This window comes from Eufriesea mexicana, unplaced genomic scaffold (assembly GCF_001483705.2).
Source record: "Eufriesea mexicana isolate 0111107269 unplaced genomic scaffold, ASM148370v2 scaffold2143, whole genome shotgun sequence".
NCBI classification, from domain to species: domain Eukaryota; kingdom Metazoa; phylum Arthropoda; class Insecta; order Hymenoptera; family Apidae; genus Eufriesea; species Eufriesea mexicana.
The window spans coordinates 907757-920761 of record NW_016910297.1 but is presented as its reverse complement, the minus strand read 5'-3'; the positions used below and the strand labels follow the sequence as shown (position 1 = coordinate 920761).

The window sequence follows — 13005 nt, the reverse complement described above, 5'->3', positions numbered from 1 at the left end:
CGCGAGATCCTTCCTCCGTGTTCATATCGCCGCAACGCGAGATCCTTCCTCTCTCCATCCACGCCAATGTCAACCCCCGTCGTCGAACCACTTTAATATCGCCCCACTGGTACCCGCGAAATTTATTCCGGGACGCGACTATTTTTCACCAACCGTCATTCGTGCACCACGCTGAAGTGCTCGCTTTTCTTCCCCGAGTTCCTCGACATGTTTCGCCTGCTCGATTTTCCGCGGCGAAACGTCGTCGGTGGATTAATTAAAGGACCAAGGCTTGGACCCCAGGCATCGGCGCCATGAATCCGCGAGGAGCAAGTTGCAAGCTATGCAACCGCCTCGGGAGAGTTGCAAAACATTTCACGCGAGTCTCGACCACAATTGCCGCGCGTTTCTGGAAACTTGCACCCGGAACCTGTTGATGCCACTTCTCCCGATGTTTTTCGCGCCCTCCGCTTCCTTTTCAACCCTCGAGCGAGCACGGTCGCTCGAGATCGCGCCGCATTTCGTCCCAGAGACCCGTCGCTAACCTCCCTTCCTGTCGGTCAACCGTATTTTCCCAGCTTCCGGCGTACCTGTCCACGGAAATCTGTCTCGTCGACGAGTTCCGGAATTTCCTCGACTTCCTCAGCCGAATTTCGCTTCTCGAGCCACGCGAAGCTGACGCGGTTAATCTTGCCTTATTAAACAGCGTAATTAACGAACGACAGCGCGTCGGAGATATTAATTAAATTTGTTTCTACGTTTTCGCAAGATTATACAGGATGACCGACTCGCGGCCGCGTCGGGTTGCGAATTGTGCGAGTTACATCAGTTAATTACATCTAACCGGATTAAGCGGAGGATTGTGCGCGTTCTACGAATACCGAGGCGGCCATTGTACTCGGACCAACGAGTCCCCGCCGTCGAAAAGCTTCTGGAGATCAGTCGATTACGCCGGGCTAATTTTTGCTCAAGCAGAGATCGGATCGAGCCGGGAATTTCGGAATAGAGGGATGCTTTTGCTCGGGACTGTGGAGTTTCTCTCATACGATTATTCGGGATTGATCGGCAGGTATCCTCGATATGGTGGCGGTGCTAGTGTCACGGGACAATTACCACGGTGACTCTAAGAAACAGCATTTGGCTAACTCTCGAGTAGAAGTGTGACAATTGTTACCAACGCGGATAACTGCGTATAGTTACGGATAGCACAACGACGAAGGAGTTTCACAGGGGTACAAAACTGGAGGACTCGCGAGAAAGTCCTCGAACCTTCTTGAACTTGGAATCCATCTAATGGCGAGGGTGAGAATGGTACCGCCACAGGATCAAGCACAGGATAGATGTAGTGTTTTCATTACAGAGGTGGAAAAAGAACCGGAGTGACCGTAGATATGGGGAGATATTCTCTCCAGAGAGAAGTGCTTTCTATCCTTTTCCTTGACGTTGTGAGAGCAACGATTTTTTCCATCGGCCGTTCAGGGATCTTCCTTAATCGTCCTCCCTCTTCCCGCAGTATCCTCGAACCGTTTTGCGTGACTATTTATCAACGTCCACCGCGTAACCGCGGCCAGATAAACAATTTCTCTCTCGCGAACGATTTTCATCCCTTGTTTCGTCATCCTTTCGTTTCCCTTCTCTTCCTTCGGTGCAATAATCGAGGGTTCGTTATCGAATTTTCTTTTTGCAGGACAACGAAGTCTTTTCTAAATGAAAATTCGGCAGGAGTAAAGATTAGAAGCTCGGGTAGGATTCAGATGACGCACAGTAGTGGGGTCGATGCACTGAAATGCAACAAGAAATATTTTTCAGCTGATATCACATATACAGGGTACTCCAACAACGGTAGTTCAACCGGGAAGTGGGTGATTCTACGTGAAAGGACAAATCGAAAATAAAGAATAAAAGTTTTACGTTCGTAGCTTCGTTTTCGAGAAAATCGACTTTGAATATTCACCGAGTACACGTACACTTAGGTATAGTTTATTGTTAGATGTCAGGATCATCGATGCAGCATACAATACAAGCGAGAAGAGGATGGTTCTACATAGATAAACGAATGGAATATAAAGAATAAAATTGTATGTATGCCTGAGTGCAAGATGTCGAATGGCGGAACGAGTGCGGGGTGCAAGGATGTTTCTAGGGAGTTTGATCACGTGACGGCATAACAAAAGGAACCGTTACAACAGTCCAGTCGAGTCTCGTCGGTCAATAAAGAAACATGTTGCAAACCAACGTCTACTTATTTCTATACCTCCATCGCATATTCCAATATCGAACTTAGTTATCGCAATACTTTTATAACACTGCCAATGTATGTTGCACTTTGACGTCTTATGTACGAAATAAAGCGACGGGTATCCATATGATATAATGATACTGCGTACTTAGAGAATATCGATTGTAGATTCTACCTTTCGACTGTCGATTGCGATATTTAGTTGACATAGCTTGAAAAACGCAGTTTCCTAATAGTTCTGGCAATTTTTCTGTGATTTTATCATGCGATGTACGAAATAAATTGGCGAGAGTTCAAATGATATAATAATACTGCGTAGTTACCTAGTGTCGATTGTAGATTCCAAATGTTACGATATCTAGTCGTCATTATTTCTTGCAAATAATTCGAATGCGTTACTAAGACATTAATCAAATATTTCTCTAATCTACGTGTAGATATTCCTCGAGAAATTTTTCATTAACGTGAAAGTAACGGTATAGGAATAGAAATTCTCGTTAACAGATATTTCACCTAACTAATTCGAGAAGGTAGATCCATGTTATAAGAATTGTTTAATCCCTTATTTTGATTCATTTGTGCAATCGATTACAGTTATCCGTTGATATCATAATTCCCTCGATTATAACATCTTGATTTCCTGCGCGTATCGGGATCAAAATATTTCAGTTCGTTGGTTCAATCGCTCACAGTTGCCCGTTGATGCTATAATTTCCTCGGTCATAACATCTGCTTGATTTCCTGCGCGTACACGTATCACAGTTGCGTCTCTCTGGGCCAAAATGACAAGCGCATTTTGGGATTCCCGGTGCACGGAACCCGATGGAGCTTACGCGTGATGGGTAGCTCAGGATCGAACGTAGAAGCTATCCTTCTTCGGCTACACGGTGAAAGAGGATTGAGGAACTTCGCTCGTAAATGTGTTTCGTTCCAACCCCTCTTCATTCTTCCCCCACGATCCTTTTTTCCTCTTGAGATCCCGCGGAACGAACTCGAGTAAAATTTCGAGCGAACTTCGTCGACGGAAATTTTGCCGTTTGGATTAGGCTCGGGTACGTTTCCACGTGGCTGTAGAAAGAATCGAAGATCCCATGTGCCTCCTATCTCGCTCCATTATTCATCCCCATGCTCTAGCGACTATTCAGCAACGCCGGCGATGCTCGAGAGCTGCGAATGCAATTTCTAGAGAACCGTTCCACGTCGGATACATGGGTGCAACTGCAATCCGCAATCGCGAAGGAATCCCTGCGGAGGAATTAAAGCTGACACGAAGAGCTCTCAAAATATCTACCCGCACAACGACACGACCGTGTTCGTGTGGCTACAAATAAGCGCACACGCGTATCCTCTCTCGCGTAATCTGCATGAAATTACGGAATGACGCGTAATTAGAGCGCTGGTGTTAAAGGTACGCTTGCAGCTTCAAACAGAGCAGGACCAAGATTCGGTAGAAAATTAAGACCGAAGGTCTTAACGTTAGTTGCGTCTGAAGATGTTAACACGTTGACTACCATGGTGGTCATCAGAGACCGGCGATTGTCTCCTCAATGGGGCCATGGTGGTCACCAATATCCGGCGATATTAATATTTTTAATTTATGTTTGTTTTACTCTAACCATTTTTTGAAAATTTGAACGTGTGAATTGGCTGAGGTTCCAAGCTTCGTCAGCTTGCCAGGGTTTCGAATGAAACGCGGATGGTGGGAAGATGTTAGAAAGATACAGCTCATCGAGACGGAAATAAATTGCAAATTACTCTTGTAATTAACTCGTCGTGTTGTCCGAAATATTATCATCGGTTCTTTGTTTCCGCATGTGCGTGAATTCCGTGCATCGAACATATACTGCTCTCTGTGCTCGTTATCGGTAATTCTGCTTTTCCTCTTTCCGTATCACCCTTTTTCCATTATTATCGCAATGATTTAAAATGCCGTAGAATGGTATTATTAATAGAAATCGATAATGCTCGAGAGAAGCCGTTTTATTAATTATGGTACATCATGGTAACGATGCTTTTATTTATCACAATAGCAATTCGATTTCAGGACGATTAAGCGCTATTTAAGAACTGCAGGCTTATCAAAAATTACCAAATTTTGTGCAAAATGAATTAAATAGGCATCTGGTGACAGAAAGTGTCATGCTACCCAGAGGAAGATTTATGATTAGAATGAACTATAAAATTGGCTAGATGATCTTTTAGATCACGTTCGTGACCTAAGCTTGCTAAGCAGACCATAGGACAATATCACACAACGGGAATTTAATAAAGGTGAACGCTGGAACATTACGTAAGATGTGGCTCAAAGAAATGAACGTGAAGCGTGCTTCGCATGAACATAAGTTATTTTTCCATTTTTTCCTCGATTTTTCGTTCTTTTTCCTAATTTTCCTTTTTTTGCCTTGCAACAGTCAACTTCTCTTTTTCGTATCTCTTTAACAAAAATTATCTCTATCGCGAATCCTTTCCTGTAGATATCTTTCCCCGATCTGAAGATTTCTCTTCTTTATGTGTATCGAATTTATAGAATTTATACGGGTACACTGTCTGCAGAATGATACAAATTGCACCTATATGACTGAGCCTTCCGATTTATTCACTGGAAAGTAACTAGTTTGCGACATTTATTGAACGTGATTAATTTGCAAATTTCGTCGATAAACATCCCTAATATCATTGTTTAAAAGGGAATATGAAAAGGTGTCGAAAGAACAAAATGTATATTGTACGAAATTTATTATTAAAAAATACATTTGCGTTTTATTTGCAAGATGAAATATTATACATTAGCAAAAGATTAACATCTTAAATATGTAATACAGCAAAACTTAATACTTGTTAGAACAGTGTTGTGTTGTGTTTGGTCAGTATACACGAGGATGAAATTATTGTTAAAAAAAAAGAACTTTCCGTCTTAATTATTATTGTTAGTCGTTAAAATTTTCTGTAAATTACAAATTTAAAAAATCAGTTCACTTGATCATTAAAATACCCTGTGATTAAGTCTCAAAAAAGTCCATGTTTTATTTACATTTTATAAAGCAAGTTCAATATCACATATGCATATATTTATATTGAGTATTAACAAATAGTTCGTATAGAAATCTTGAAAACTATGCTAACATTGTTTTAAATTTTAACAATTTATTCTATACTTTATTCTCGTCTTTTATTCGTGTCATTCTATAAACTCTCAAAAAGTTATTTTAACAAATTGGTCATTTTTAAGTACATATATGTTGATTATTAATTTTATACAATCAATACGTTTTCTTTGGATATTTCTAACAAAAAAGATAAAGAAACAAAAGAAAATATGTTTCGGAAAACATGTTTAACTTGACGTGAAGTAATGAATCTACGTACAAAAAATTTCGAGGTCAAAAGATGGTAATATCTTAAACGGTATTACCTTTTACGTATTAATCTATTATATTGTCTACTGATTAACTGGTTTAATTTACACGAATATATAACTTCCTGCTTAAATGTTACATACAGAAGTATATGATACATGCCTGTAGCTGTTGTAATTGGTCGCCATTCTTTTTTTTCGAACTAGAATAATCTCTTTAAGTTACAGAGAAAATAATTTTGTTATCTGTGACTAGGTGTGAATCGCTATTTACCAATGTTTCGTGTCAATACTAATTTCCATATTTGTATAGTATAGGCTAAATCATGAAGCTTGGTTAATTCCATCATATTAAAAATAAATCTCTAATAAACCAAGCTTCATTCGTAAATATTCCTAAGATAAATTTTATAGAAAGTATTTAAATAAAATTATTTAGAATAACATATATTTTCATTTGAAACTATAAATATACTTAAAATTTCGCTCTTTTTTATATACATACCTAAATATAAATAACGAAATACTTTAGTGTAGGATTTTTTAACTCCTGTAATAAAATAAAATTTTAAATGTATCGTATTAAAACATAAATTATCTAATATGATTACTTACGATTTTATTCTTATTTCTTCATATCGCACGTGCAATCATTTGTTACATTCTCCACACACTCTGATGGGCATTCTTCTTTCATTTTTATTTCTATGTCATAAATTTTTCTTTTTGCTTGTGGCCGTTCATATTTACAAATTACAGAATAAATATCACCGCCTAATCGAAGAGCTAACCATCGATTTTTGACAACTGCTAATTTTAAACATTCACAAGTCATTTTTGCATGAAGATTCGTGTGAAGTGTTCTACCCATTCCCTCTAATACTATAAGATCGACATTATGTTCCACCATTGCGAGACATAAGTCTAAACTCAGTCGGCTATTTTAAACATAAGATAATCCGTTAAAATCTATAAAACTTAAAATCTTATTCTTACATTATGTTAATTACCTTAAATCAAGGCAGGGGCCAGCTTGTGCTGTCTCCATAGCAATCAAACGATTTTCTTTTAGAGCATGTCTAATAACTTTACATATTTTTGCCGCATCCCGTAATGTTACAACCAACTCCGGATACGTGACATCATTTAATGCTGGCATAGAATTAGCGCATAGAATAACCTAAAGTAATTGTTATTTCAATTTAATTAATATGTTATAGTTAAATAAAGAAACATAAAATGCAACCAACTTTTGTTCCGCGTAACAATAAATCACGAGCAAATGGTAAAATTCCCAATACTATGTCAACACCGCTATTGTCAACGAAAATAGCAGCACATTTATGAGGTACACCAGTTTTTAATCGCTCTATCCAATCCTCTAAATCATCTTGTAACCAAGGCCTACCTAAGTTTAAGAAAAATATTACATTACTTTTATTGACACTGTCTACATCAATATGTTAATTAGTATCGTAAATGTTGCCAGTATGCAGCAGTACCCGGTATTTTTGATTGTGCTTCAGCAAAACCAAAATCTGTTGTTTCCATTAAAGTCGCAACAGCTTGTGCACCCCAGTCGAACATATTACCACTCAAAACTCCCAATATTAAAGCTTTTATTTTTTCCGTTTCTTCCAATTTATCGATAACCATTAGCCGATTTTTCAGATGTTTTAAAGCTTCTTCATTCTCTTTTTTCTTTTGCTATATATGAAGGAAACATAACAAAGTGCAGAAATTGATTAAATATGTATATTTGAAAAGAATCATAATATTGACAATATAAAAAAATATATTCAGAAAACTTACATGTAAGTAGGGATCAGGGAAATCAAACTCCTTCATACAATGTTCAATAGTATCCAATAATACTCTCACTGTAAGTGTCCCATAGGCACTGCAATATGTTATGATTGAAGATTATGTTATAAAATATAGAATAATAATATATCTTCATAAAATATTACAATTTTATTCTTGACCAGAGCTTACAATGGTTGAAGATGTAGATAATGCAGCCTATTAATATATTTTTCCTTTAATTTCGTCGCTCTATGTTTTGCGGTTGGACTATGTGGCTGACTGTGAATAGCTCTAGCCACAAATTTATCCACAGATTCTTCAAAACATTGAAGCCAATAATCTCTACAAATATTAGATATTACTATATATCAGTACAAAAATGTTTCATCCATAACTCACCTAGCTTCTTTGTCCTCTGCAAGATCAGTTGTATCAGGATTGTAAGATGCAGGGTCTTTCAAAAGTGGGCAAAATGTAACAGCAGTTTCTGCTTGATCAATTTCTAATTGATCTACTTTAATTCCAAGATCAGTAGATATTGAATCTTTAAAGCCTGAAGACCCTGCATAATTTTCTAACCAATTATATTCATCAGATTGTTCAGCACCATACAAAAATGCTCCAATTGCACCAAGATAACCTTCATGACGAAGGAAAAGAGGCTTTACTTTACCCTACATAAAATTTAACAAATTCTTATGAAATATATCAGTTTAAAGGGAAAAATTTTATTTTTGTCTACAGATATAAAGACATGTAATGAAATAGGAAATTTAAAACTAACATGAGACCAATATTTGACGGAATATGAAATAGTATGCATTGATAAAGGGTGGTTACGAAGAAAATAACCACCAAAGTAAACTTTATTTATATCATGCACAGTTGCATACAAACTTGCTATTTGTCCAATATCATTGCTTACAGTAAGCAGAAGACTTCTAACAAGATCTGCCTCAGAAAATTTTGGTTGCCCTAAAATATATATAAAAGAACTTATTTTTGAAGTAATCCAATTCATTTAGTCACTTCATAAATTGTTCCTCTCCTTACCTTCATTATTACAAGAAGTAGCCTTGCCAAAAGAAGCTGCAATAAGGTCTCCAGGTAAACCTTGTGAGGAATAATCACCTCCATAAATATCTTTTACTAACATATCAACATTACGATGATCTCCTCTTTCTGCAAGTTGCAGTAATTCATCAAAGCCCTAGTAGGGTATTTTCAGTCATTTTTTTTAAATATGTACTTAAGCGTTTTGGTAACATTATACATATATAAAAGATACTAAATCATATACATAAAGACACAAATATACATTAAAATATAATTAGCACTGATACCTTTCTTTTCGTAAGTAAAGAACCTAATCCCCAAAATGTTCCCCCACCTGTAGCTGTACCACCAACTCTTTCAAATACACTATCAGATTCAACCTGAAAATATTATATAGATTTAAATTTAAATTTACATTTAATAGATAAAATTATTTATTCACAGTGACTAATCACTTTGTTTGTAACTTACTTTAAGAATACTGACACCACTGCCAATGTTCACTAACATATATGGAAATATATTAGGACCAGCTTTTTGAAATTTATATTCAGGATTTCCATGTCTTTCAAATTCAAATGCTTCACATGATATATTTTTAAGTAAAAAATTACAACCTTTTATTAGACATGCAATTTCATCTTCTTTATCAACTCTAAAATAATGTTTTAAATGTTTTTACCTTCATGTTAAAAATATTTAGTATTAAACTGTATAGATTTTATCAAATAGATATATAACAAAACCTAAACATTATTCCTATATTTTAAAGTGCTTACATTAAACCTAATTTTTCTTGTAGCAAAGAATTATATTTATATGCTCCTCCACCTGTCACTTTAATGTTTTTACCATGAAATCTTTCAACATTTACTAAATTCTCTTTCACAAAATCCAAACAATTTTCAATGTATCTTGTTTCAAACTTAACAAAGTGAAGTCTATTGCCTTCGTGTACTTTGTATGCACGTTCTCCACTATTTCCTAAGCCTGCATCCTCATATAATGCTTTACGGTAACTAATTGTTGAATAGTAAGCTATTTTTGTCAAAGATAAGCCTGCAATTAAATTAAAGCCAAAGGAATCTTTAATTGCATTATTACAAAATCACAACTGTTCATTTTTGATTTTTAAGAAGTATGATAAACATATATATATATATATATAATCCGCGAAAAATGTTTAAGAGATAACCCTGTAGTAATTAAATTTATGCATAAATAATTGCTTTCAGGAAACGCTAATAGTGTATGTAACATAATACGTACCAATATCAATGGCAAATTTTTGAGCATTTTTTAAGTTTGCGAACACTTCAACCGCACTTGGTAATTTTATGGAATGAGTTTGTTCATTGTCGATTTCTAACGTTTCCATTTTACATTAACTTTAACAAAGCACTGTATTCTTCGAAACACGTAGATGATTTCACGACTAGTAGACGATATAAGAACTACATCACGTTAAATAGTAATTTTATCATTCTTTAAACATTCGTCAGTAAATATCATGTACATACGTTGACAGAAATTTTCCTGTCGCTAGAATATACATAAACGCACATGAATTAAATCCTTGTTTACCCCAAACTTATCGCGTTGATTTAAAAATGGCTATTAACAGTAGACAGATGGAAGCGCTCTTCCCGATACACGTGGCGCTAAAAATTTGACTGTGTTCAAAAACTACATACAGTGCAAATCATGTATAAATTAAAGGAATCAGATAACGTACTTCGATTATTCATACAATGTGATAATAGAGAACAGTACGATGCTCCAATGTTTTCCAGTAATAGAAAAAACGCGTGATATAAGGCTAATTCTTTTTATGCATATTCAATTTCGGTAACAATGTTTATCTTATCATTTGCAAAGATAATTTTCCTTATCGACATAACAATTATAAGGATTTATTCAATATATATTGGCTACATGTCATATATTTTTTTCCTTACTCAGTACACATCACAATAATTAAATATAAAATTTCATGAAAAACAATCGAATAAGATTTATGTAAAATAAATCGCATTGTATTTCATAACAATTAAAATATATTCAGTAACTTAGATTTTATACATATTCATAGAAAGAACGATTATGCTAATTTTTATCGTAATATTTATAACATATAATACAGTAATTTATGATACATTTGCAATTAAAATTAATTATATTACACTTTCACAAATATACTTGTAGTATCGCAATGTATATACAAAAATTCGTTGATTATAAAATAATTACCATCATCTAATCATATATAAATATCATTATCAAACACTATTTATGTAGTAAAAAAACAATATTATTATGAGACTACTTTTAAGTTTATATGTGTATGTATATATGTATTTGTATCTTCGTGTGCGCGCTTATGTTTGTACATATAATATATAGACTGGTGATAAAGGTAGTTAAGAATTCGTTGGAATTCATATGTGAATAGCAAGCTAAAAAATGTAGTAATTAAATTAATATACTTTGTATTATTTTATACGTAAATTTTTCTATGGAAATAGTCGTTACAACTAAAAATTTTTGATACAAAAGACATTTCAAGAAACTGTTGCTTAATTTGCTATATATTTATGTATGTATGTTTTATTAAAATTTGTATATTATTCCATAAATAAAATTATATGAATCGCGTAAAATTATTGACATATTTCTTTAAAGACATCAATTATATATTGATTATGAGTTTATATATTGCTTTATATATTAACAATTATGTACTAAAGCAAAAAATTGTAATCAATTATAAATCTGAATACTAACATTTTTAATTTTTAACAAAATTAAATAACATGTTTTCTTTTAGTTTTTTTCGCCATTTTTTTTAAACGTATTTCTTTTACCCATTATTATAAAGTACAAAACACATTTGAAATGCAACATCAGACATGTAATTTCCCTGATAAAGACCCTGTTTATTAAAATTATACACGTATTTTAAAATTTGTATTCAAGAAGACTTTATATTTTCTTCTTTTGATAAAAGAGGAATAGATTTAAATTTAACATTCTGTAATAAATTATACGAGCCATATGTACAAAATCTATGCGACACAAAAGGAATATAAAACGCTCGGAAAAATCGATGTGATCTAAAAAATGAGTAAAAAATTCAGTTAAGCCTTACTTTAACACAATAAATATTAACACAATAAATATTAAGTAACATAATAAAATTCAAACAAATATGTAGTTTACTCACTTTGCAGAATTTAAAAATTTGGACGATTTTATTATCGTGAAACTATCGCTTAATCGAGAATAATTTGGTTCTAAATTTGTTTCGGTACCAATATCCAGGTCTAACACAAAATGGCATTTATCTAAACTAAACTAAAATACAGGTTAAATACAAAATGATTAGAGTGAGCAATGTATAAATGCATAGAATTCACATCACTTGATATCTTTATATTATATTATGAATAAAAACTTACATAACGCGTGGGTTCCTCTCTATTCATATCATTAAAATAGGGTTGTATAATACTAGTTGCATTTTCATGGTCTAAATAAGGCTGAGGTAGCTGACCATTAAATTCTGATCTTAGATACTGTAGTTTCCAACTAAAGTATTTATATTTGAAATTATGAAAATTGAGTCAACTTATACTTGTTAAAGAAATGCGTTACTTACTTATTTGATGGAAAGAAAAAACTACTTGGAAATCGGTGCCACTCTTTACCAATACAAAAATTAATATTAACATCTTCAGGTATTTCTCTTTCTAAACTAAGTTTATTAGCATCAATCATTACTTCCATTGGCGCATAATAACCTAATATAAAATAAAAAAATTTCATTTTATATTTATTGATGTATTTTTAACTAGGCAAATTTTTTACCTTTATATATTGCTAATGATCTAGATATTCCAAGAAAACCACATATTAGGATAGCCAAAAACGTAATATGAACAGTATATTGTAAGTAATGATAAGCAATATGCAGAAAACTAAGCTTTGTCCTGATAAAAAAATATAGTTTTTGGATAGTATTTACAGCAATACCTCCAGCCAAACAAATCATTGGATATACAGGAAACAAAAATCGTTCTTCCTATAATCAAAATATGACTATAGATACTCTTAGTCATTAAATAGTGCAATTTGATTTACCTTATGAGGTTGTAAGAAAAACACTAAAAACCAAAGATATAATGGAGCTAATGAGTACCAGTAAGACAAACACAGATGATCTCTTGGCCTGGCTGGTACAATTAACCACACCAAAAACTGTAAGGTTCATTAATGTATTAATAATTATGAAATTCCAAACATGATAAATTTCATGAATATTACCAGTCCAAGTGGAGCCCAAAGTGCGCCAATAAAAACAAAATTAAAATTTAAAAATCCATTATAAATATAATAGCTGAAAGGTTCTGTTCCATAGATATTTGGTCCATGATGAGTAAAAACATTGTACATTACAATGTTTAGTGGTGCTATTACTAATTTGCCATAATACATTGAATCAATCCATATCATTGGTACCAAAACAACAGTACCAGATAAGATTACCCATTTTATAAATTTACTCCATTCC

General features: G+C 33.7%; 2 protein-coding genes across 2 annotated transcripts in view; both read right to left on the bottom strand.

The window, feature by feature from the left end:
* Nucleotides 1-6058: 6058 nt before the first annotated feature.
* Nucleotides 6059-9912, bottom strand: LOC108549805 (pantothenate kinase 4). Its single transcript, XM_017903338.1, has 14 exons — nt 9705-9912; nt 9215-9494; nt 8907-9090; nt 8723-8815; nt 8433-8589; nt 8164-8354; nt 7779-8053; nt 7569-7721; nt 7386-7473; nt 7076-7280; nt 6824-6981; nt 6584-6753; nt 6189-6511; nt 6059-6123 (listed from the first exon to the last, which is right to left on the bottom strand). The coding sequence occupies exons 1-13, from the start codon at nt 9811-9813 to the stop codon at nt 6199-6201; spliced, it is 2376 nt and encodes a 791-aa protein (XP_017758827.1). The 5' UTR covers nt 9814-9912; the 3' UTR covers nt 6059-6123; nt 6189-6198.
* Nucleotides 9913-11169: 1257 nt separating this feature from the next.
* Nucleotides 11170-13005, bottom strand: part of Alg9 (alpha-1,2-mannosyltransferase Alg9) — a 3467-nt gene continuing 1631 nt past the window's right edge. Inside the window, exons 7-14 of the mRNA XM_017903310.1 lie at nt 12759-13005; nt 12576-12692; nt 12303-12516; nt 12094-12235; nt 11894-12023; nt 11659-11789; nt 11417-11548; nt 11170-11176 (exon numbers count right to left, since the gene is read on the bottom strand). Of these exons, the coding sequence (XP_017758799.1) occupies nt 11170-11176; nt 11417-11548; nt 11659-11789; nt 11894-12023; nt 12094-12235; nt 12303-12516; nt 12576-12692; nt 12759-13005 (1120 nt within the window). The remainder of the gene's footprint in view (nt 11177-11416; nt 11549-11658; nt 11790-11893; nt 12024-12093; nt 12236-12302; nt 12517-12575; nt 12693-12758) is intronic.

Coding starts and splice junctions, on each gene's coding strand:
- LOC108549805 (XM_017903338.1), bottom strand. CDS start 9,813: ATGGAAACGTTAGAAATCGACAATGAACAAACTCATTCCATAAAATTA. Junction 8,355..8,432: donor TACTTCTTGTAATAATGAAG/GTAAGGAGAGGA, acceptor TATATATTTTAG/GGCAACCAAAATTTTCTGAG. Junction 7,281..7,385: donor TCCCTGATCCCTACTTACAT/GTAAGTTTTCTG, acceptor CTTCATATATAG/CAAAAGAAAAAAGAGAATGA.